The sequence below is a fragment of the Pan troglodytes genome, chromosome 20, assembly GCF_028858775.2.
Source record: "Pan troglodytes isolate AG18354 chromosome 20, NHGRI_mPanTro3-v2.0_pri, whole genome shotgun sequence".
NCBI lineage: Eukaryota > Metazoa > Chordata > Mammalia > Primates > Hominidae > Pan > Pan troglodytes.
The window spans coordinates 54,164,743-54,186,806 of record NC_072418.2 but is presented as its reverse complement, the minus strand read 5'-3'; the positions used below and the strand labels follow the sequence as shown (position 1 = coordinate 54,186,806).

The 22,064-nt window shown below is 55.0% G+C and overlaps 1 protein-coding gene across 1 annotated transcript; it reads right to left on the bottom strand.

Moving 5' to 3' along the window:
* Window positions 1-368: 368 nt before the first annotated feature.
* IGLON5 (IgLON family member 5) lies at window positions 369-19,595 on the bottom strand. Its single transcript, XM_016936706.3, has 8 exons — window positions 19,312-19,595; window positions 9,027-9,105; window positions 7,393-7,625; window positions 5,788-5,907; window positions 4,357-4,491; window positions 4,055-4,175; window positions 3,369-3,523; window positions 369-2,587 (listed from the first exon to the last, which is right to left on the bottom strand). The coding sequence occupies exons 1-8, from the start codon at window positions 19,388-19,390 to the stop codon at window positions 2,499-2,501; spliced, it is 1,011 nt and encodes a 336-aa protein (XP_016792195.1). The 5' UTR covers window positions 19,391-19,595; the 3' UTR covers window positions 369-2,498.
* Window positions 19,596-22,064: the final 2,469 nt, after the last annotated feature.

Below are 22,064 nucleotides of genomic sequence, written 5' to 3'. Positions count from 1 at the left end.
CTTTCCTGGAAACCTACAAGCAAATTTCCATTTATGTCTCTTTGGCCCAAACTGGCCACATAGCTGCAAAGGAGGCTAGGAAACCAGATATCTAGCCTGTATCATAACACGTGGATCTGCCAGCGAAGAAGAAAGGGGAACCAAACAACTCAAATGTGGGCAACCAGCATCTGTCTCAGGGAAGGAAAGCATGTGAGAGAACTTCTGGTTAATGATTGGGGGTAGAAAAGGCCATTGGAAAATAGAACCCCTGGATCCTTTTGGAAAGGTGAGGGTTGGGGTTCTGGGCCTTCTATGTCTCTTCTGTATCTATTAGGGTTTTCATTCTCTTTTTTATTACTAGAGATAGAAAATCCAATGCAAATTGGTTTAAATATACAGGGGACTTTATTGCTTATATAAGTGAAAATGGGCATCAGTTAAGTTTTGATCCAGCTGCTCAAATGATATAATCATGGACTCAGTTTCTCTAAGGTTTCCACTCTGCACTTCACAGTGTTCCTATCCTTCTCAGGCTCCATATGCTGTCCTCCCCACCATTGCTATCCCCACAGACCCAAGATCTCTCCATGTGATGGAGAAAAGCAACCCTACAGATGTAGACTTCACATCACGGAGCCACAATATCCAGCAGAAAAGCATCTCTTCTTGGGAATCCATTCACTTTCTCATTAGCCTTACTGGGTCATGTGCCCATCTCTGAGCCAATCACGGTGGGAAATGGGCTATGCTGGGTGTCTTTGGCCAATCACAGGGCATCTCTGTAATGAGTCCATTCCAAGTCTACCAGTGAGAAAGTAGGCGGTAGGAATGATGCTGGAGAGGCACCACCAATTGACTGCTACCCTTTGCCCTTCATTAACTCTAATCCTTAATGACATTGACACCCGCAGGCAGACTTTGGAAAAAGGCGTTTATTGGTGTGGTGGTCTCAACACTCCCCATGAATTGGAACACACGGCCCCCAGGGCCCCCCACCCCCTCCCTAGCATCCCTCCCCTGTCCCACCCCATCCCCTGGACCCTGGGAATGGAAGACAATGTGGGATGGGGCCCATGCCCCCGTCTGAGGTACAGTCACTGCGCCTTGCCCTCTCCTTTTCTCCACCAGACTCTGGGTGGTGTGGTTTGGGGTGGGTGTTTATATAGAGGGTCTCCTGGGAGTCGGAGTTGGTGACATGGCATCTTTGTCTGGGCTCAGGATGTCTGTGTGATGCCTCTCTGTCCCCCACTTTGTGTGGTGTGGTGTACCAGGGTGGAGTGTTCCTACAGTCAGAGCTGAGGCTGCGGCCTCTCAGAGTCCCTTCCTGACACCAGATGCCTACCCAGGGGGAAATACAGCTAGTCACCAGCTACCGGACAGCTGGAGCCAGGGGGCTATTGCTGGTCACAGTCGCTGGTGTGTGTGTGTGTGTGTGTGTGTGTGTGTCTATGTGTGTGTGTATGTGTGTGTGGTGCGTCTGAGTGTGTGTGAGGGCGGTCAGGTAGCCTTTGGGAGGTACAGTTGGTGGAGAGGCCAGGAAGTGATAGACCAGCAAGCTCACACCTGTGGGCCAGCTGCAAAGGCCCCAAGGGCAGCTGGCTGGTGCCGCAGGTGGGGAAATCAAGGCCAAGGGGAGTGGTGGCAAGGGTAGGGCAAAGCACTGAAACAGACAGGTGACTCCTGCCACCAGTCTGACAGTTGGATGGAAGCACCGATTGGCCCAGGAGGGGGCCAGAAAATCCAGGGTGGGGAGGGACAGGAAAAGTGGGAAGGTCTCAGGCCACTGAGCCAGCGATGGGGCCTCTGGCTACAGGAAGCTGGTGGTTGACAGCAGGGAAGCCCAGAGCCCAGATGGAGGTCCCCCACTTACTCACAAAGGCTGAATGACAGCTTGACAGGTGAGTGCGATGCCCCTCCCCACTCCCAACCTGCCAGGAGTTGCCCTTTCGACAGGGGGAGGGGTAGTGTGCGTGCATATATTGGGGAAGCAGGGAGCCTGGTAAGCCTCTCTTCACAGCTTCCACTGCAGAGCCTCATACCTACCTCCAGCCAGAGGTGAGAGGCAGTAGGGTTGGGGACAGTGGACATGGGGGTTTCAGGGGCGGGAGGACGGCTGAGTCCCTTCCCCCAGCCCACCCCTCCACACACACACAAACAGAGACACAGACACCTACACATGCATGCAGGCTCACACTCACACACCCATACCCACACAAGCCAGTTGACAGCCTGAGCTAAGAGAGAGGGGTATGGGGTGGCGGGAGTGGGTCACAATCGGAAACGTGAACGGGTGGCGAGAATGGCTGTAGAAAGATGCATAATTTTGCGTTATCCCTCACAGTGATGGGTTCTCTGAAGATCTTTCTTCCTCTGCCTCCTCCTCTTCTCCTCTCTCGTCTTCCTTGGTGGCCGAGAGCTCTTCTGCCCCCACGAGACCCACGGCTCTTGCTCCCCCGTTTCTCTCACTCTTGGCCTGAGGCCCCCTGCAGGGGGAGGTGAGCTCCACTGGGTTGCGCCTACATTCTCCACCACAGCCAGCCCAGGGCGGAGAGGAGGGCCAGGAGCCCTGGGGGCCTCGGGGCTGAGTTCTCCAGGGATCCTGGGCCTGGGGGAAGAGAAGGGGTCATGGAGGGAGGCCTGAGAGTGGGGAACCCCATGTGTGTCTCTCCAGGGGCCCCATCTCTTCTGAGACCACTCTTTAGGGTCCTTTCTGGATCTCTCATTGGGTGTGCCTGCTTTTCTGACTCTGTTTCTTTTTTTTTTTTTTTCTTTTTTTGAGACGGAGTCTCGCTCTGTCACCCAGGCGCAATCTCGGCTCACTGTAACCTCTGCCTCCCAGGTTCAAGCAATCCTCTTGCCTCAGCATCCTGAATAGCTAGGACTACAGGTGCCCATCACTACGCCTGGCTAATTTTTGTATTTTTTTTTTTTCTGGTAGAGACATAGTTTCACCATGTTGGCCAGGCTGGTGTCAAATTCCTGACTTCAGGTGATCAGCCCGCCTCGGCCTCCCAAAGTGCTGGGATTTACAGGCGTGAGCCACCACGCCCGGCCTCCAAAATTATTTTTTGTTTATGTATGTGTTTGCTTATTTACCTACATGACCACTTGTTTATTGCTTTTCTACTCCTACTAGACTATAAGCTCTGCGAATCCCCAAACCTTGTTTCTTTTGTGCATAGCTGCGTCCCCCACGACCAACCCTTAGCTGGCGCTCAATGAATATTGATTGCGTGGATCCGTTTCTTACTCGCATTGCTTTTCAGTCTCAGCGTCCATCTCCTAAGTTCAGGGCCAGCCTGAAGGGCGGTCCCGGCGTCTCCACTTCCCTAGCCCCGCCCCCGGCCCCGCCCACCTTCCCGGCCCCGCCCCGCCCGAAGACGCACGCAGGAGCCGCATGGAGGCGCTGGACGCTCCCAGTCGGTTGGCGGCGCGACACGTATAGTTGCCGTAATGCCGGGCGCTCACGTTGGCAAAGAGAAGCATCGAGCGGGTGCGCTCCGTCTGCACCTTCAGGCCCTCGGCCGTGCCGCTGCTCAGCCTGCCAGGGATCCGGGTCAGGGGCCGGGCCGCAGCGCCCAGCCAGGCCAGCCCCCCGACTCTCAGGCTCCTCCGTTCCCCGGTGACCCAGCATTCTGCCCCCTACCCCAGTGACCCATCGCCTCGGGTTCTAGCACCTCATGTACCTCGGGTCACTCCCACCGCCGCCCCCCTCCAGGCACCCTGGCCTCTCAGGACTCTGGACTCTCCCGTAGTGCACCCCTAGTCGTTAGGGACTCCTGAACTCTGCTGGTCCCCTAAATCTTGCCCGACAGATCCTCAGCATTGACCCCCGACCCCTGGCCAGCTCCCTGAAAAGTCCGGGGAGACGGGGTTCCAGCATTCATCAAGCGGGGACCCAAGCTTGTCTCCGGGGCTGGACAGATCCCATCACCTAGAAGCTGGACGCCCCAGGTTCGGGACCCAGAGCTCTGCTGCCTTCCCCCGCCCCGCTCCATCCCCCTGCCTCACAATTGAAGGGACTAAAGACCTCCCCTTCCCGCTCCCACGGCCCCCTCAGTGCTGTCCTCACAGTCTGTCATCCTTGTACCACTGGAAATCCGCGGGGGGAACCGCCATGGCTTCGCAGCGCAGGAGGGCGGCCCGGCCCAGCGCGGTGCGGGCGCTGGTCACGTCCGTGATGGTCGGAGGATCTGGCGAGGGGCAAGGGTCAGCGAATTCTCCTAGCCGCGTGGGGACGAAGGGGTCCCGCCCCCAGCCCCCGCCTCCCTCAGGCCCGTAAGTCTCGGCCCCGCTTCCTCTTCCCCCAGATCCCTCCTCCCCAGGGACTCGGGGGTCCGCCACCCTTTCGTGCCCAGTGCCAGGGGGGCTCACAGTTGACTGTGACCAGCACGCGGCGGCTGTCGGGCGCCGAGTTAACCCCGTTGTGAGTCACGCACTCATACTCCCCGGCCTGGCCCCGCTGGATGTCAGAGATCTCCAGGATCTCTCCCTCCGAGGTGAAGCCGTCTGTGGGGGGAAGGAGGAGGAGGGGGCGGGGCCGGACACAAACACTTAACACGGGACAACACGGGCACAACACGGACACACATCAGCGGGGCGGGCACGGCAAGGCCTGGAGTGCCCCGTCAATGGGGGTGGGGTGGGGGAGGGGCTGCAGGGCCGGGGGCCCTGGGATCTCTCCAGCTGGGGGTGGGGGAAGGAGTGAGGGTCTGGGACTCAGTTCTGGAACCCAGTGGGGTGGGTTAGAGAATCTAAGGGTTCAGGAGATCCCTCCAGGAATCTGACTCAGATCATGGAGCTCCGTGGGGAGGACCCCAATGGGGAGGGGGATCCCAGGATGTTAGGTCTCAGAAGGATCTAGCAAATACAGAACCAGTGGGGCAGGGTCCCTCGTTCTGGGATCTGATTCATGGGGTCTAGGGAATCAGGATCTGGTGACTGGGATCAGCAATCCAAGTATATGGGGGTCTCATAACACAGCAGCAGTCTCAGAAGACCCTCTGGGACTTAGGGCATCCAGAGATTCCCAGATGTCAAGACCAGGCTCATGGGGCTCAGATGACCCAGTGGGGTTAGATCCAGGGATTCAGGGAATGGGATCTAGTGACTGGCACCATGGGTCTTCAAAGACCCTGAGAATGAGGATCCAGGGATCTGGGATCTGGTGGTGGAGATCCACATAAAAGGGCTGGTGGGTGATGTCTAGGACCTGGACTGTCATATATGGGCACTCTGGCGCTGTTTGTGGGTAACCTTGAGCACTGGTTCTTGGGGCTTGTGGAGCGAGAGGGAGCTTTGGATTTAGCAGGTCTTGGTTGGAGCCTGGGAAAGTGCATTCCTGGCAAGTTCCCAAGGGATGCTGATGCTTCGGGTCTGGGGTCCACACCATGAGGCCCGCTGGGCTAGAGTGTCCAGCAGAAGAGAGGCAGAGATGTACGCAGGACCGCTGGTGCAGCCTGGCTTAGGGCACCTAGTGGCAGGGGATCTTAGCCCAGGAGAATGCTGTGAGCGTGTGGGGAGACATCGGGGACACTGGGGTTGGGGAAGTCGAGCAGGCTGAGGTTTGGCAAGTGATGCAGAAGCAGTGGCCCAGGCCTAGGACGGCAGGTGGAAAGCCAGTGGTGACGCCTCTTAGGTCTGGGGTTTGTGGTCTGTGGATGAAATAACTGGAAGCAGAGTGGGAGGGGAAGCCAAGGGGCCAGGGAGAAGGGGGCTGGGGAAACTAGCTAGGGATATGGGGAATGGAGGGGCCCAGACTGCGCGGTGGGGGACGGGGCTTTTGACCTGGGATGGGGTCCTCACCTCGGAGCTGTCTCCAGGTGACCGTGGGCTCTGGCCGCCCCACGGCCAGGCAAAGCAGGTTCACATTGCCCCCCTCATTCACCGTCACAGGCGACGAGATGTTCACAATGCGGGCAGGGACTGCGGGCAGCGGCAGAGGCTGAATATGTATGCCCAGGAATCCAGGCCCCCAGCCCTTCTCCTTCAGACCCAGGAGTCCAGGCCCCCAGCCCCTCCTCCCTCAGTCCTAGGAGTCCGGGCCCCCAGCCCCATCCTCCCTCAGACCCAGGAGTCCAGACCCCCAGCCCCTCCTCCCTCAGACCCGGGAGTTCAGACCCCCAGCCCCTCCTCCCTCAGACCCGGGAGTTCAGACCCCCAGCCCCTTCTCCCTCAGACCCAGGAGTCTCTGCCTTTTTCTCTGAAACCTCTGTCTGGGCCTGGCATCTTCTTGTCTAATTGCTGGTCTTGTCTCTATTCTCTCTCCACCTTCATCCTAACTTGGTTTCTCCATCTTGGGGTCTGAATTCCTCTCCCCGTCTCTATTTGTATTTATTATTATTTTAAATAAATTTATTTAACAAATACCCACATGGGACTTTCTGTGTAACAGATGCTATTCTAAGTGCTTTACCCAAATCCACTGATTAGATGCTCACTACCAGCCTCTGGGGTGGATGTTACTGTATTTCATCAATTCTAAGTCATCTGTGCTTTCCACCCCTCTCTCCCATTTGAACATTTCTCCAAGCAGGATGTCCCTCGAGATAGGATGCCAGGGTATCGCTGGCAGTGTTTTTGTTTTTTCTTTTCTAGTAGGGCATAAAATAAAAGTAGCTCTTCTAATTGACGACGTCTGGGATTTGACATATGACAGCACCATCCCCATTTTGCAAAGGAGTCCCGGGCCTCTTCCCTGCTCAGGGTCCCTGGGCTGGTGGACGGTGGCACTGAGGTTGGAACCCAGGCAGTCTGGCTCCAGAGTTGGAGCTTGCCAGGATCCCCCTGGATTCTGTCTGTCTCCAGGTCCTGTCTCTCCAGGTGCTCCCTGCCCTCCACCATTTCGGATGCCCTCTGCGTCTCGCCTCACTGTGGAGCTCTCCAGCCCCATCTCTCCTGCTCTGGATCTGGCGCTTCCAGCCTCATGGGACTTCCCTTTGCACACTTGGCTCATCTTCTTGCCTGGCCCTGCACAAACTGTTTCTTTTCCGGTCTTAGCCCTGTGCCCAGCCAAAGGCGTCAGCTCAGACGTCACGTCTGGGAAGTCCTCTCTGAGCCTGTCCTCAGAAAATCAGCTCCCAAGGTGTGGGGACAGCCTGCCTTGTTCTGTAGATCAATGCTTACACAGAGTAGGCCCTCCAGGAATGGGGCTGAACAAATGAACGTGGTCTTCCCCCAAGCACCCCCTCATCCCTGTAGCTCTCCTGCGCTAGAAGCAATCATGCTGATGCGTCACTGTCTGTGTAACTGGCCCTCTTCTGCTGGGCTGAAATCCCCAAGGGCAAGGCTGTGTCTGTCTTTCTTGCTATGTATCCCTGGGGTTGAGGAACACGTGGTATCTGTCATCATGCCTAGTCTCCCCCACGCTCTCAACCCCTCCACCCAGCCAGGCCCCGGCCAAGGGCTCACCGTGGACAATGAGGTAGACCTGAGTGGTGTACGGCTGGTGGCGGGTCTGGAAGGAGCAGGTGTAGAGGCCCTCGTCGCCGAGCCCCACCTCGGTGATGAGGATGGAGAACTCCTCGGGGGTGTTGATGAGCAGCCGCACCCGCGGGTCGCTGGTCCAGCGGTCATTGCCGGCATACAGGATGTTGGAGCGGTTCAGCCAGGCCACGCGGGTCACGTGCTCGTCGATGAAGCAGCTGCAGGGAGAATGAGAGTGGGAAGGTTTTTCTCCACCCACCCAGCCTGGGGCTTCCCCCACCGAGGGGGTGGGTGGGAGAAGGAGGCCACCGCATCTCCAGGTCCCACCAAAGCCCTGTGAGGCAGATGCTGCTGTGCCCACCATACAGCTGGGGGTAAGTTGAGCCTCAGGGAGGGAAAGCTGTGAGCCCAACTGCAGAACGGAACAATAGCTCGTGGTTATTGAGTGATCGTGTGTGTCAGAGACACAAAAAGGGGAGAACAGAGAATCTGGGAGAGAGGAATAGAGATGCAGAAGGAAGGAGAAAGAGACCTAGAGAGAGGGACAGAGACCCAGAGAGAGGGACAGAGACCCAGAGACAGACAGGGACAGAGACCCAGAGACAGATGGGGACAGAGACACACACACACACAGAGGGACAGAGACCCAGAGAGAGAGAGAGAGAGAGACAGAGACCCAGAGACAGAGGGGGACAGAGACCCGGAGAGAGAAAGAGAGAGAGAGAGAGACCCAGAGAGAGAGTTACAGAGACCTAGGGAGAGGGGGATAGAGACCCAGAAAGAGAGGGGGGCAGAGACCCAGACAGAGGGGACAGAGACACACACACAGATACAGACACCCAGAGAGAAAGAGACAAAGACCCAGAGAGAGGGGGGAACAGAGGCCCAGAGAGAGAGAGACAGAGACCCAGAGAGAGGGGGACAGAGACCCAGAGACAGAGGGAGACAGAGACCCAGAGAGAGGGGGACAGAGACCCAGAGACAGAGTGGGACAGATACCCAGAGAGAGACTCAGAGAGAAGGGGACAGAGATCCAGCAGAGAGGGACAGAGACACACACACAGAGAAGGACAGAGACCCAGAGACAGACCTAGAGAGAGGGGGACAGAGACCCAGAGACAGACCCAGAGAGAGGGGGACAGAGACCCAGAGAAAGAGAGGGGACAGAGAAAGAGGGGGGACAGAGACCCAGAAACAGAGAGAGAGAGAGCAAGCGAGAGAGAGAGAGGCGTGGAGAGAGGGGGGAACAGAGACCAGGGTGAGGAGAGGTGGAGACCTGGGGAAACAGTAACCCTGTCCCTCTCTGCTGGATCTCTGTCCCCTTCTCTCTGAGTCTCTGTCTGGGTCTCTTTCTCTCTCTCTCTCTGGGTCTCTGTCCCTCTCTCTGTGTGTGTCTCTGCCCCCTCTCTCCACCCCTTTGACAGATGGGGACACTGAAGCCGAGGGGGAGCCAGCTCATAGTTGTGTCGCTACTGAGGGGGAATGTGGAGCCCACGTCTTCCCATCCCAGGCTGTTCCTGTAACCAGGATCCCCACCCAGGAAGGTGAAGCTTCGAAGGTGGAGGGGCAGGACCGCATGGCTCCATGAGATCTGAGTCCCCACCCACCGAGGGAGGTACCTGAGGGTGGCGTTGTCACCTTCACACACTGTGTAGTTGTCGGCAGGAGAGTTGAACTCCAGGCTCTGGGAGAGCAGCCCTGTGGAAGGTGGGGGTGGCTCAGCCTTGGCAGCTCAGGCAAGGCCCGGGCATGGCAGCACCTGCACACATGTGCACACACACGTCCTTGTGGACACAGACGTCTCCTGCACCCGCTGCCACACACATGCACCACACGTGCACACACACGTCCTTGCGGACACAGACATCTCCTGCACCCGCTGCCACACACATGCACTACACATGTGCACACACACGTCCTTGCGGACACAGACGTCTCCTGCACCCGCTGCCACACACATGCACTGATGTTTTCAGAGATACACACACAGCAGACACAATCAGAGCAGACACATGCAACATGTATCTTCCCATGAGCCCACACAGACTCACAGACTCAGATGGGTAGGTGTCCATGGACATACAAACCTACACACCTCCAGAGATGCAGAGACAATCGTAGCACACAAACACACACATACAGATACACACAGATGCATGTGTACACAGACACATATATATATACAGAGACATATGTACAAACATATACATGCAGACACATGTACACATAAGACATACACACAGACACATATACACAGACACAGATACCTGTGTACACAGAACACATACATTCACAGATACAGAGTACAGCGACACACATACCAATATGAGCAGATTAACAATTACATAGATACGGCCAGGTGCGGTGGCTCACACCTGTAATCTCAGCATTTTGGGAGGCCGAGGTGGGAGGATTACCTGAGACCAGGAGTTCAAGACCAGCCTGGCCAACATGGTGAAACCCCATCTCTACTAAAAATACAAAATATTAGCCGGGTGTGGTGGAGGACGCCTGTAATCCCAGCTACTCGGGGGGCTGAGGCAGGAGAATCACTTGAACTCGGGAGGCAGAGGTTGCAGTGAGCCAAGATCACGCCATTGCACTCCAGCCTGGGCAACAAGAGCGAAACTTGGTCTCAAAAAAAACCCCAACAATTACCATAGATACATATACATATGCAGGGATATGTACACACATCCACACATGGTCTACACGCACAGACATATACACAGGTACATCAACACACAGATACTTGCATACACAGAACCCTTATGCACAGATACATGTATACCCACACACACACACACAAATACACATGTACATGGGCACACAAATATTCATAGGTACGGTATACAGACACACATGTACCTATGCACAGATGAGCGCATAGTATATATGCATACACACAGAAACACACATATATACATGAATACACACAAATATATACACACAGGCCCACAAGTACACAGATGCACACGTACATTAACTCAGAAATGTACCAAAGGCATACACATAAAACCAGATGCATGTAGATAACACATATATGTACACAGACCTGCAGACACACAGATATGAACACGTGCGCACAGAGATCCACATGTGTACATTCTCAGACACACATCCGTCACAGATGCACAAATACACCCTCACACACACACGAACCTTTGCAGACACACACATCTACACAGGCACACTGTGTGCTCAAGTTTGCCAGGGCATGCTTGCAGGTGTGAGCCCATGCCCACTCGCACACTTCAGCACAGCAGGCAGGCTCCGTCACCCCCACGCAGTCATCTCTCTGTAGACCGTGGCCAGCGGGCTGGACCAGGGCCAGGGAGTGGGGGCTGGGCATGCGGAGGCGGTGGAGCTGGCACCAGGCGGAGAGGGAGGAAGGCCGGCTGGATGACCTTGGACTTCTGGAGTGGGAGGGGCCTGCGCGGGGCTGCCCTGCCCCCAGCCCAGACGAAGAGCTACTTAATATAATGAATTAATGGCCCGTGCTGCCCCAATGACTCCCGGGGGCCCTCTCCATCAGCAGCCCCACAGGATGGGGCCAGGACGGAGCCAGGTGCAGCGGGTTGGCAGGCTCTGGGGCTTGGGGCTGGGCCCTGCAGCCCCTCACCCTGGGCCCCCTCATGCCAGAGTCACTGCTGGGATTTAAAGAGAATGGAGAGAGGGGGCTCACCCTCCCCGAGCTAAACACAGTGGACACTGCTACATACAGCCCTGGGAGCAACAGGAGACAGCTTGGGGATGGATGATGGATGCACGTATGCACGCGCGTGCACACACACACACACATACACACACAGGCTTGGACAAGGCACGGAGACCTCTCCAGGCCTAGAAATAGTCCCCATACTTGCTATGTCCTTACCCAGACAGAGAGGTACAGACACAGTCATACAGACACAAACAGCTCCAGCTACACCCATACACACACACACACACACACACACACAAACACATACAATCACACGCATACAAACACAGGAGACAGTCCCAACCTCTCAGTCACGCGCGTGGCTGTGGACCCGCTCAGAGGGACAGGTGTGTATATACAGTGATGCTGACAGACCCAGCTCCGCACAGGCACCCAGCAGCAGGTCAGCTGGAAAGGAGGATCTGTCCCAGGAGCGCTCATATTGTCACATTCAGGCCAAGCAACTGCTGCACCCTGAGTCACCCCATCATATACAATAGTTCCCACATGGTTCCATCAACATCAACAGCCCCACACGTGGCTGCAAAGTCCACACACAATTACATCCCTTCCCAGGCTGGTGAAGACAGACACACACACACGCTTACTAACCTAACTGGTTACACAGACACCACTGGTGCGAGCACCACGATTCCCCCCGACTTTGCACTTTGGAAGGCCCTGGGTCAGACGCACACAAAGCTACAACCCGTGTAACAAGACAGCAACACTGTCACATCCCCTCAAGCACGAAGGGGCCACGCTGGGCCGAGAATCAGGTCATGCTGTCTCCTGTGATCAGATCACACATGGCTGGACGCACACACACACACACACACGCACACGCAGGGAATTGGAAAGTCACTAACAAAAACCTGGACCGAACGACGGGTAGTGCCACATTCAGTGCTGCCAAAGAGTCACATGTATGCACCAAGATCCCTTCCTAGGCTGGTGAAGACAGACAGGCATGTACCCTGCCCTATCCCCCAGACACACAGGATTTGCTATGCTCCTGCTGACACACCTTCTGGGCCAGGGTTCCTAAACCTCAGCACGGCTGACATTTGGGGCCAGACTGTCCTATGCAACATAGGAGGTCGGCAGCGTCTCACTTCTGATCTGGATCCACTTGATGTCCTACTCCACCACAAATGCCTCCAGACATTGTCAGATGCCCCATAAGGGGCAAAATCACAGCCCCCCCTTCCCCGTTGAGAGCCATTGTCCTACAGGAACCAAGAAGTGGGGGGAAGAGGGAGCTGTCCAAGGTGCCTACCCTAAGGTTCAGGGGCTCCAGGGCTCCTGAACTCAGCCGCTGATTGAAGCAGGCACTGCCCCCATGAGTTGAGCCCACACACCACTCCAGGCTTCCTGGGACTTTATTTTTTATTTCTATTTTTATTTTGAGACAGAGTCTCGCTCTGTTGCCCAGACTGGAATGCAGTGGCATGATCATGGCTCACTGCAGCCTCAACCTCCCCAGCAAAAGCAATCCTCCCACCTCAACCTCCCGAGTAACTGGGACTATTGGCATGCACCACCACACCTGGCTACTTTTTTTTTTTTTTTTAAGAGATGAGGTCTTGCCATGTTGCCCAGGCTGGTTTCGAACTCCTGGGCTATCCTCCCACCTCAGCCTCTCAAATGTTGGTATTGCAGGCGTGAGCCAGAGTGCCTGGTCAGGGCTTTATTATCTGGTCACTGGGGTGGGAAGTGGACCCTGCAGGGAAGGCAGGACTCCGGGTGCCTCAGGACTTTGTCCATTGCACTCTGATGACTGTCTGTATCTGGTCTCCCTATCAGACTAGAAGTTTCTTGGGGGTAAATCTTGGTTCTGACTCAAGTCTGTGTCCCCAGCATCTCCCAACACTGGGCCTGGCCCACCAGAGGCCTTGGGAAATATTTGTTGAATGGATGAATATAAATGGATGCCTGCAACACTCTTCAACTCTTGAACTCCTACTCATTCTTCAGGACCCCAGTGCAAATGTCCCTTGCCCCAGGAGGACCTTTCTGACTGTTCAAGGCAGAGCTCCCACTCCTTCTTCTGGGCACTGTTTGACTTAGCTGAGACAGTGATGAGGAGCTTTGTGATGGCTTGAATCTTAGCTGTGTCCCCCCAGGGTCGAGCCAATCTCAGAACTGGGAAGTGTTTGTGGAAAGGGCATGGATGGTCCTCAGAGACCAGATAATAAATCCCTGAGGAGCTAGGGTTGGAAGATCAAACGTCTGTCCCACCACTTCCTAGCTGGATGACCCCCACTCCTGGCCAGTGTGAGCTTCAGTTTCTCCAACTGTACAAGGTGAAAAATAGTACTTCTTCCCTGCAAGGGTTTCTGTGAGGGATTCCGTGAGAACACGCAAGCAGAAGTGTCTAGCTCAGCTGTTGGCATTCGGAAAGAACCCAATAAATGCTAGCGGTTCCTAACAGCACCTTCTTTTTTAGGAACCATCTATTGCTATCCCTGGCTTGGCATAGGTCTCCCTAGATGCTCCACTCAGGGGAGCGGGGAGGGCAGGGCTGTATCTGGGCTGTCAGTTGCTCTGAGTCACTGACTCCCGGGCAGACACCCTGGTAAGCATCTACTGATAAAGCCAACCTTGCATAACCAGGGGGCCCAGGGAACGCAGTGTGGGTGCCAGGCAGCTGGGTTCAAGTCCCAGCTCTGCTGCTGAGCCACGCAAGTTACTTCACCTCTCTGGGACTCAGTTTCCCCACCTGAAATGGAAATGATAATCATGCCTTCCTCACTGGGTTGTGAGGAGGATTACAAGAGGTAATCCAAGTAAAGGTTCTAGTACAGTGCCTGCCAGTTAAGTGCTTGCAAACAGCCGTCCGTGAGTTGGCTGTTAGGATGGTTATGCGGCAGGCACCGGCCTGTGGCAAGGGAGGTGTCTGGTGGTGATCAGAGGGCTCACTTGTTCCCTGCCCTCGTAGGATTTACAGTCCAGACGCACAGGCCTCATACCTGTTTGATAAACCTGGGAATGAAGGTGGTAGGCAGGTGACTTTTCTTAAGACAGAAGGAGATCCCTAACAAGCTGAGTGACCTTGGGCTGGGGGTGAGAATCTTCTGCCACCCTGCCAAGGAGCTTAGGCAAAGCTGGAACCCTGCAATGGTTGGCAGGGGTCGGGAGGGTGACACTCTGATTCCACAGTCTCAGAAGACACAGGTGGGAAACGTGTGAGGTAGGGAGTGGAGGGGCGGGGCATGAGACTGGGGCAGGGAGGAGGGGGTGCGGCTCTGGCTGGGAAAGGCTGTGAGAAGGGGCTGGGCCTGTTACGTCTGGCACCCAGGAGTCCCCAGGAGGGTCCTCCTCCCTTTGCTGACCTCAGAGTTCTGAGGGTTGGCTGGGCATGGTGGTTCACGCCTGTAATGCCAGCACTTTGGGAGGCCAAGGCGGATGGATTGCCTGAGGTCAGGAGTTCGAGACTAGCCTGACCAATATGGTGAAACCCCGTCTCTACTAAAAACACAAAAATTAGCCGGGCGTGGTGGCATGTGCTTGTAGTCCCAGCTACTTGGGAGGCTGAGGCAGGATAATTGCTTGAACCCAGGATGCAGAGGTTGCAGTGAGCCGAGATTGTGCCACTGCACTCCAGCCTGGGTGACACAGTGAGACTCCATCTTAAAAAAAAGAAAAGAAAAGAAAAGAAAAGAAAAACAAAGGAAAAAAAAGAAAAAATCTGAGGGCATTAGCGTCACCAACACCAGGGGAGTCCAGACACTGTGCCAAGAATCCTGAAACTAGACACACCTTTTCTTTCCCTTTCTTTTTTTTTTTTTTTTTGAGACAGGGTACTGCTGTGTCACCCAGGCTGGAATGCAGTGGCACCATCTTGGCTCACTGCAACCTCCACCTCCCAGGCTCAAGCGATTCTCCTGCCTCAGCCTCCTGCGTAGCTGGGACTACTGGTGCATGCCACCACGCCTGGCTTTTTTTTTTTTTTTTTTTTTTTTTTAGATATGGGGTTTCCCCATGTTGCCCAGGCTAGTCTTCAACTCCCGAGCTCAGGTGATTCACCTGCCTTGGCTTCCTGAAGTGCTGGGATTACAGGTGTGAGCCACTGCGCCCAGCTTGACCCTCCTTTCTGTTGGTCCCACCTCAAGGTCTTTACCTCTGCTGTCAACTTTGAAAGGTTGACTTCCGGCGGGGTGTGGTGGCTCACGCCTGTAATCCCAGCACTTTGGGAGGCCGAGACGGGCGGATCATGAGGTCAGGAGATCGAGACCATCCTCGCTAACATGGTGAAACCCATCTCTACTAAAAATACAAAAAATTAGCCAGGCGTGGTGGTGGGCGCCTGTAGTCCCAGCTACTTGGGAGGCTGAGGCAGGAGAATGGCGTGAACCCAGGAGGCGGAGCTTGCAGTGAGCTGAGATAGCGCCACTGCACTCCAGCCTGGGCGACAGAGCAAGACTCTGTCTCAAAAAAAAAAAAAAAAAAAAAGGTTGACTTCCCTCTTCCTTCAGGTCTTCACTCTCTCCTGCTCAGAGATGGTTTCCTCAACCACTTGAGCTTCAAAGGCCAAGTCACTTTTATCTTCTTTACATTACTCATCACTCTCTGAAATTATCTTTTATTTGTTTGTTTTTAGGTTTTGGTTTTGATCTTTGATCTCTCTCCATCCCACTATGATCTAAGCTCCGTGAGGACAGTGACCGCCTGGTTCACTCACTGCCATATGTATATATCCAGTGTCTAGAATAGCGGCCCTGGTCCCCATGAGCATTTGCTATATGAACCAACAACCAAGCACAGCCCACAAGCCAGATGAACCCGGAGCTCAGAGGTCCTGGGGAGAGCTAGCTGGTCAGGGGCAGTGCTGGGACTCAAATCTGGGGCTCCTGCCCCCTCCTGACCATCATCACTCTGCTAGCTGCCCCAGAAGCAAAGGAACCACCCACCTCATTTGCTGCAGCAGAAACGGCCATTTGATTTTGTTGAATTGTTTTAAAATACCACAATGTAGCTGCTTTTGTAAATAAATATGTATATGTGAGGGGGTGCGTGTGTGTTGGCATAAAAGATTTAGAAAAGAATTGAAGATAGATGAATATTTATGGATGTAAGGGAGGTATGGTTAAGTGGGAAAAGGCCGATTGCAGAGAAATGGGCTTATTTTGTTTCTATTTTGGGGGGGGAAAATCAACAAACCAACCAATCCATCACTTATGTTGTCCTCTGTGTGTCGTGTCTAAGTCTGCGGAAGTGAGAGAAAGCTATGGAAGGATGCGCTCCAGCCACAGACCAGTTCTCTCAAGACAGTGGTTGTGAGAGCGGTGGCAGGGCAGGAGCACAGTGGGGTTTGCCCTTATCAGAGGTGGACTGTTTGCAGTGTATTCCTCTTGTAACTTGGACAAGATCATGAATAAAAGAAGAGAGAAGATGCTAGTTTGCATATCTTGCCATAAGCTTTTTTTCCCAGACAGCTCAAACTGTCCATGGGTGGGTGGGGGTGTCTTTCTGGCATCTCGTTCTGTCTCAACCCCACCCCATCCCCTCTCGTCCCCAGTTCTCAAATGGGGAACCTAAGACCAGAGATGGGAAAAGACTTGAGCAGGGTCACAAGCCACCTCCTGGCTCTGCCACAGCTTCCTGCCCCAGTCTAGCCCCGTAATGATTTATAAGGACTTTAAGAATGAATGTGGGGGCCAGACAGTGGCTCATGCCTGTAATCCCAGCACTTTGGGAGGCCGAGGTGGGCAGATCACCTGAGGTCAGGAGTTCGAAACCAGCCTGGCCAACATGGTGAAACCCTGTATCTACTAAAAGTACAAAAATTAGCCCAGCATGGTGGCACACACCTGTAGTCCCAGCTACTTGCGAGGCTGAGGCAGGAGAATCACTTGAACCCGGGAGGCAGAGGTTGCAGTGAGCTGAGATTATGCCACTACACTCCAGCCTGGGCAGCAAGAGTGAAACTCTGTCTCAAAAAAAAAAAAAAAAAATAGTGAATGTGAAAAACGGGAAGTTACAGTGAGAGAGAGAAGGGGAGGGAGAGAAGAATCAGGAAAGTAGGGGAAAGATCACAAAGGGTACAAGGATCGGGGAAAGAAGAGGAGGAAGAAGAAGACAAGAGATAAGGACAAGGAGAGAAAGAAAGAAGAGGTGGCTGGTGCAGTGGCTCACACCTGTAATCTCAGCACTTTGAGAGGCCCAGGTGGGAGGATCACTTGAGGCCAGGAATTTGAGACTAGTCTGGGCAATATAGTGAGACCCCCATCTCTACACACACAAAAAAATTAAAAATTAGCCAGGTGTGGTGGCGTGCATCTGTGGTCCCAGCTACTCCAGAGGCTGAGGTGGCAGGATCGCTTGAGGCAGGGAAATTGAGGCTGCAGTGAGCTGTGTATGCTTGCACCACTCCACTCCAGCCTAGGTGAGAAAGTGAGACCCTGTCTCAAAAAAACAAGAAAAAGAAAGAAAAAAAGAGAGAAGAAAGAAGAAAGAAAGAAAGAAAGAAAGAAAGAAAGAAAAAGAGAGAGAGAAAGAAAAAGAGAAAGAAGGAAAGAGAAAGAAAGAAGGAAAGAGAAAGAAAGAAGAAAGAGAAAGGTAGGTCAGAACAAGAAGGAAATGAATGAGAGAAGGAAATGAGAGAAGTTAATGAAGATTAAGGCATAAGTGAGGAAGCAAGCAAGTATCGAGAGACTGAGTCATGCAATGGGCAACAGTCTGAAAAGCAGAGACAGACAGATGTGGAACTGTGCTGTCAGCAGCAGGGATGGAGAGACAATGACCCAGAGACAGAGGCAGGTGGAAAGTCAGCAGTGGATAACAGAGATGGGAAGGGATGGGAACCTCCAGAAATGGCAGAGACACAAAGACCTAAAGAGATGCATGACAGAGACAGAGACAGGTGGTCAGAAAGTCAGAGGGCGATTCAGACTGGTCAGGTGGGAGACGGGGGGAGGACTAGCAAGGGACTGAGGCTGTGGCCCACCAGGTCCCTGCGTCCTGCGTGGATGGGGCTGTGTTTGTGTGACTGGTGTCTGCAGGTGCTGCTTCGGGTGGGACGCTGTGATGGGGTTTCTGTGCCAGACTTGGTCTATGTGGGCGGCCTCTCTGAGACTCTTGGGGACTCTGTCGGGGTTCTTGGTTGTCCCTGGAACTCTTTGTTCAGGGGAGGGCCTGGGGGAATCCTCCAGAAAGTCTGAATTAACCCAGCTCCCTGCCCTCCTGAGCGCCCACCCTCCAGCCTCCTGCCTCCTTGCACTCTCCTCCCTTTTCTTAGGGGGAAATCTAGGAATCTCCTTGACCACCCCCTGCCTGCCAGGCCCTACTGGGGAGACTCAAGGTCCAGCTACCTAACCTCAGTGCAGAAACCTGCCCCTGGCCCTCTCCCCAACTGGGAGGGCCGGGCGGGCCGGGTTAACCCTTCGACCCTGCTTTAACCCTTCCCTTCCCTCTGTCCTTCGTCCTCTCATCCTCCCATGCCCATCGCTCTTCCACCGTCCAGCCCCACGAACCTAGACATTCAATCACAGCTTCGGAATCCAAGACCCCAGCCCAGCACCCCAACTTCCTGTATCTCCAGCTCCCTTCTCCCCCACATAACTGCAACCTCCCCAAGTACCAACACTTTCTCTCAACCTAGATGACCCTGCTGGGGGATTTCAGACCCTTCCCCTCTTTTCCTGACTCTGGGACTAGGTCTGTGGACACCCTTGTCCCCTCCTCTTACTGACCCTGGGAAGGCATCCATCCCCTGACCTCTGTCCCGAGATGACTACCCCAGCCCCCGGCAAGGACCTCTTCAGGGACCCTCTCCACGTACAGATGAAGACCCCTAACAGGGCATTATCCCCTGCCCCCCACCCCAACTCAGTTCGGAGATCCGACCCGGGGACCCCGACTCCAGTGTCTGCCCCCTCCTCAACAGGAGCCGCAGACTCCCGCCCCCAGGCAGGGCTAGGTGTCTGCGACCCTCTTGCCTGCTCGGGGAAGCAGACCTCCGCCCCTAGACCCGGCTCCGGCGACGCCGACCCCTGCCCCGGGGCGCGGACCCCCACGTCCGAGGTCCCCCTGCCCAGCCAGGGAATGCAGACCCCGCCCCCGGGCCCAGACCTTGGCGTCCCGGGGCCTCCCCCCGCCGGCCCAGGGATGCAGCCCTCGACCCCCACCCCTGATCCCCCGATAACCCACCCAAGACCCTGGCGTCCCGGCCGAGCCCCCCGCCCCCGGCGCTGCGGTACCTCGGCTGATGACGGCCAAGCCGGCCAGGGCGGCGGCGGCGAGAAGCCGGAGCCGGGCCCCGGGCGCAGGGGGGGGCATCGCGGCAGAGGCGGCGCGGAGGGGGAGGGGAAAGGGGGGGCCGGTCCGGGGCGCGCGAGGCCTGGGGGGAGAGGGGGGAGGGGGAGGGGGACCCCGCCTGCGGCTGCACCGGCCCGGGGGGCGGCGGGGGCGGGGGGAGGGGGCTGGGGGGGCGCGACGAGGCGGCCGGAGCTGCTGCAGACCCGGGGAGGGGGGCGGCGCTGACGGGCAGGGAGACTGGCCAATCAGGAGAGGTGGGGGGCCGGGGAGGCGGGGTCAAGGGGGGGTTGCTTGTTGGAGGGAGAGGCCTTTGTTACTGCGGCCCGGCCCCTACCCCCTCCCGCCCCAGGCGTCCCCACGTCTTCCCACCACATCCGCAGAACACGGAGTCTGGGATACTTCCTAAAACCCAGCTCCCTCCTCCTTCAAGTCCCAATCTCATCCTCCCTTGGACCTAGGAGACTAGCCCCAGTCCCTCCTCTCTCAGACCCAGGAGTCGAGGCCCCCAGCCCCTCCTCCCTCAGACCCAGGAGTCCAGATCCCCAGTTCCTCCTCCCTCAGACCCTGGAGTCCAGGCCCCCAGCCCCTCCTCCCTCAGACCCAGGAGTCCAGGCCCCCATCCCCTCCTTCCTCAGACCCAGGAGTCCGGGCCCCCATCCCCTCCTCCCTCAGGCCCAGGAGTCCAGGTCCCCAGTTCCTCCTCCCTCAGACCCAGGAGTCCAGGTCCCCAGTTCCTCCTCCCTCAGACCCAGGAGTCCAGGTCCCCAGTTCCTCCTCCCTCAGACCCAGGAGTCCAGGCCCCCAGCCCCCTCCTCCCTCAGACCCAGGAGGCCAGGCCCCCAGGCCCCTCTTCCTGTGGGCCACAGTTCAGCTTTTCCATCTATTTTCATGGATAACGAAAACACTGACTTTGGAGTGAAATTTGCTTTTTCCCTCCACCCCAACCCTCATCCCCAGTATAATAAGGCAATGGGAAGGGATTGGGGGACTTATCTTGGGGGAGCAGGTGGGGAGGAAACCATAATCCAGGGTTTAGGTGCAAAACATCCTGGCTCCCTGTTCTTTCACTGACTTGGCTGTGTGACCTTGGACAAGCCATTTCTCTTCCCAGAACCTCAGCGTCTTCCCCTGCAAGGTGGAAAATTCCCTATTGCCCAAGGTTATTGAGAAGAATGAGAGATCTTGGAGCAACTCCTGGCTCCACCCAGCACCTCAAAAACCTGTAGTGAGTTTCTCCCTCCCCTTTCCACTTTGCATCTGTTTACTAGGTGTATTCCACCCTCCTGTTCCTGTCCCCTTGGCATAGGCAGGAGCAAAATAATCTCTGAGTCTACGTTATTTCTGTAGCAGTTCAAGGCAGGAGCTTTTGAAGTTACCCAGTAGGGGCTGTTCTGCCTCAGAAACATATCCATCCTCAATTCCTTCCCCCTCCACTCACATCCAGTTTGTCTGCAAGAACCGCTGGCTCTGTCTCCAAAACAAATCTCTGCTTTGTCCTTTTCTTATTCTCCCATCCTGGTCTGAGCTTTCACCACCTCTCCCTGTAGGACTCTGGCTGTAGCAGCCTATGCTCTACTCTCTTGGCCTCTACCTTTGCCTCCACCTTCAGAACAACCACCACTAAACACCTGGACCAGCTAGGGCCACTCCCTGCCTCAATCACTCAGCTCGCTGTGACCTTCTTTCCATTCCTTAAACAAACCGAACAATTCCAGCCCCAGGGTCTTTGTACTTGCCGTTCTTTCGCTGGAATGCTCTTCCTACCACACTGGCAGATGACTCTTTCTTATTTAAGGCTCACCTTCTCCCCTTTAAGAAGCCTTCATTGATCATAGTTTCCAAAGTAGCTGCTACTCCCAGCACCATAACTCTACGTCATACCTCTTCATAGCACTAACAATGTTCTTTTGCCTTTTCCTTTTCTTTTCTTTCTTTCTTCTTTTTTTTTTGACAGAGTTTTGCTCTTCTTGCCCAGGCTAGAGTGCAATGGCATGATCTTGGCTCACCACAACCTCTGACTCCTGGGTTCAAGTGATTCTCCTGCCTCAGCCTCCTGAGCAGCTGGGATCACAGGCATGCACCATCACAGTCGGCTTGTTTTGTATTTTTAATAGAGATGGGGTTTCTCCATGCTAGTCAGGCTGGTCTTCAACTCCTGATCTCAGGCGATCTGCCCGCCTCGGCCTCTTAAAGTGCTGGGATTACAGGTGTGAGCCACTGCGCCCGGCCGATTTTCTTCTTTCACTGTTATTTTTAGTTGCTCTCCCCCTACTCCCACTTTCAGAATGTAAGCTTCATGGAGTTTTTTGTTTTTGTTTTGGTCTGCTTTTGTTCAAGGCTGGATTTCCAGAGCCCAACCTAGTGACTGACATGTAGTACGTACTCAAATAAATACGTACTGCATGAATGAGTCGGATGGCTTAGCTCCGTTTGGAGAGATGGAGGGAAGTAAGATACAGAGGGAGGAAGAGACCTGCCTGCGTTCACAAAACTGGGTGATGCAAAAGTTAATGGTGTTCTGCAGGTGGCTTGCACTGGCTCAAAAGAGCTGATTATTAAATTTTCAGAAATTGTGCAAGCCAGGTGTTAAACCATTATTAGCTTGAAACTGGCCATGTTGGGAGGATTTACACCACAGCAATGGTGAACACTGAATCAGCTTGCCAGCCCACCACTCTACAAAATCCATTGTGAT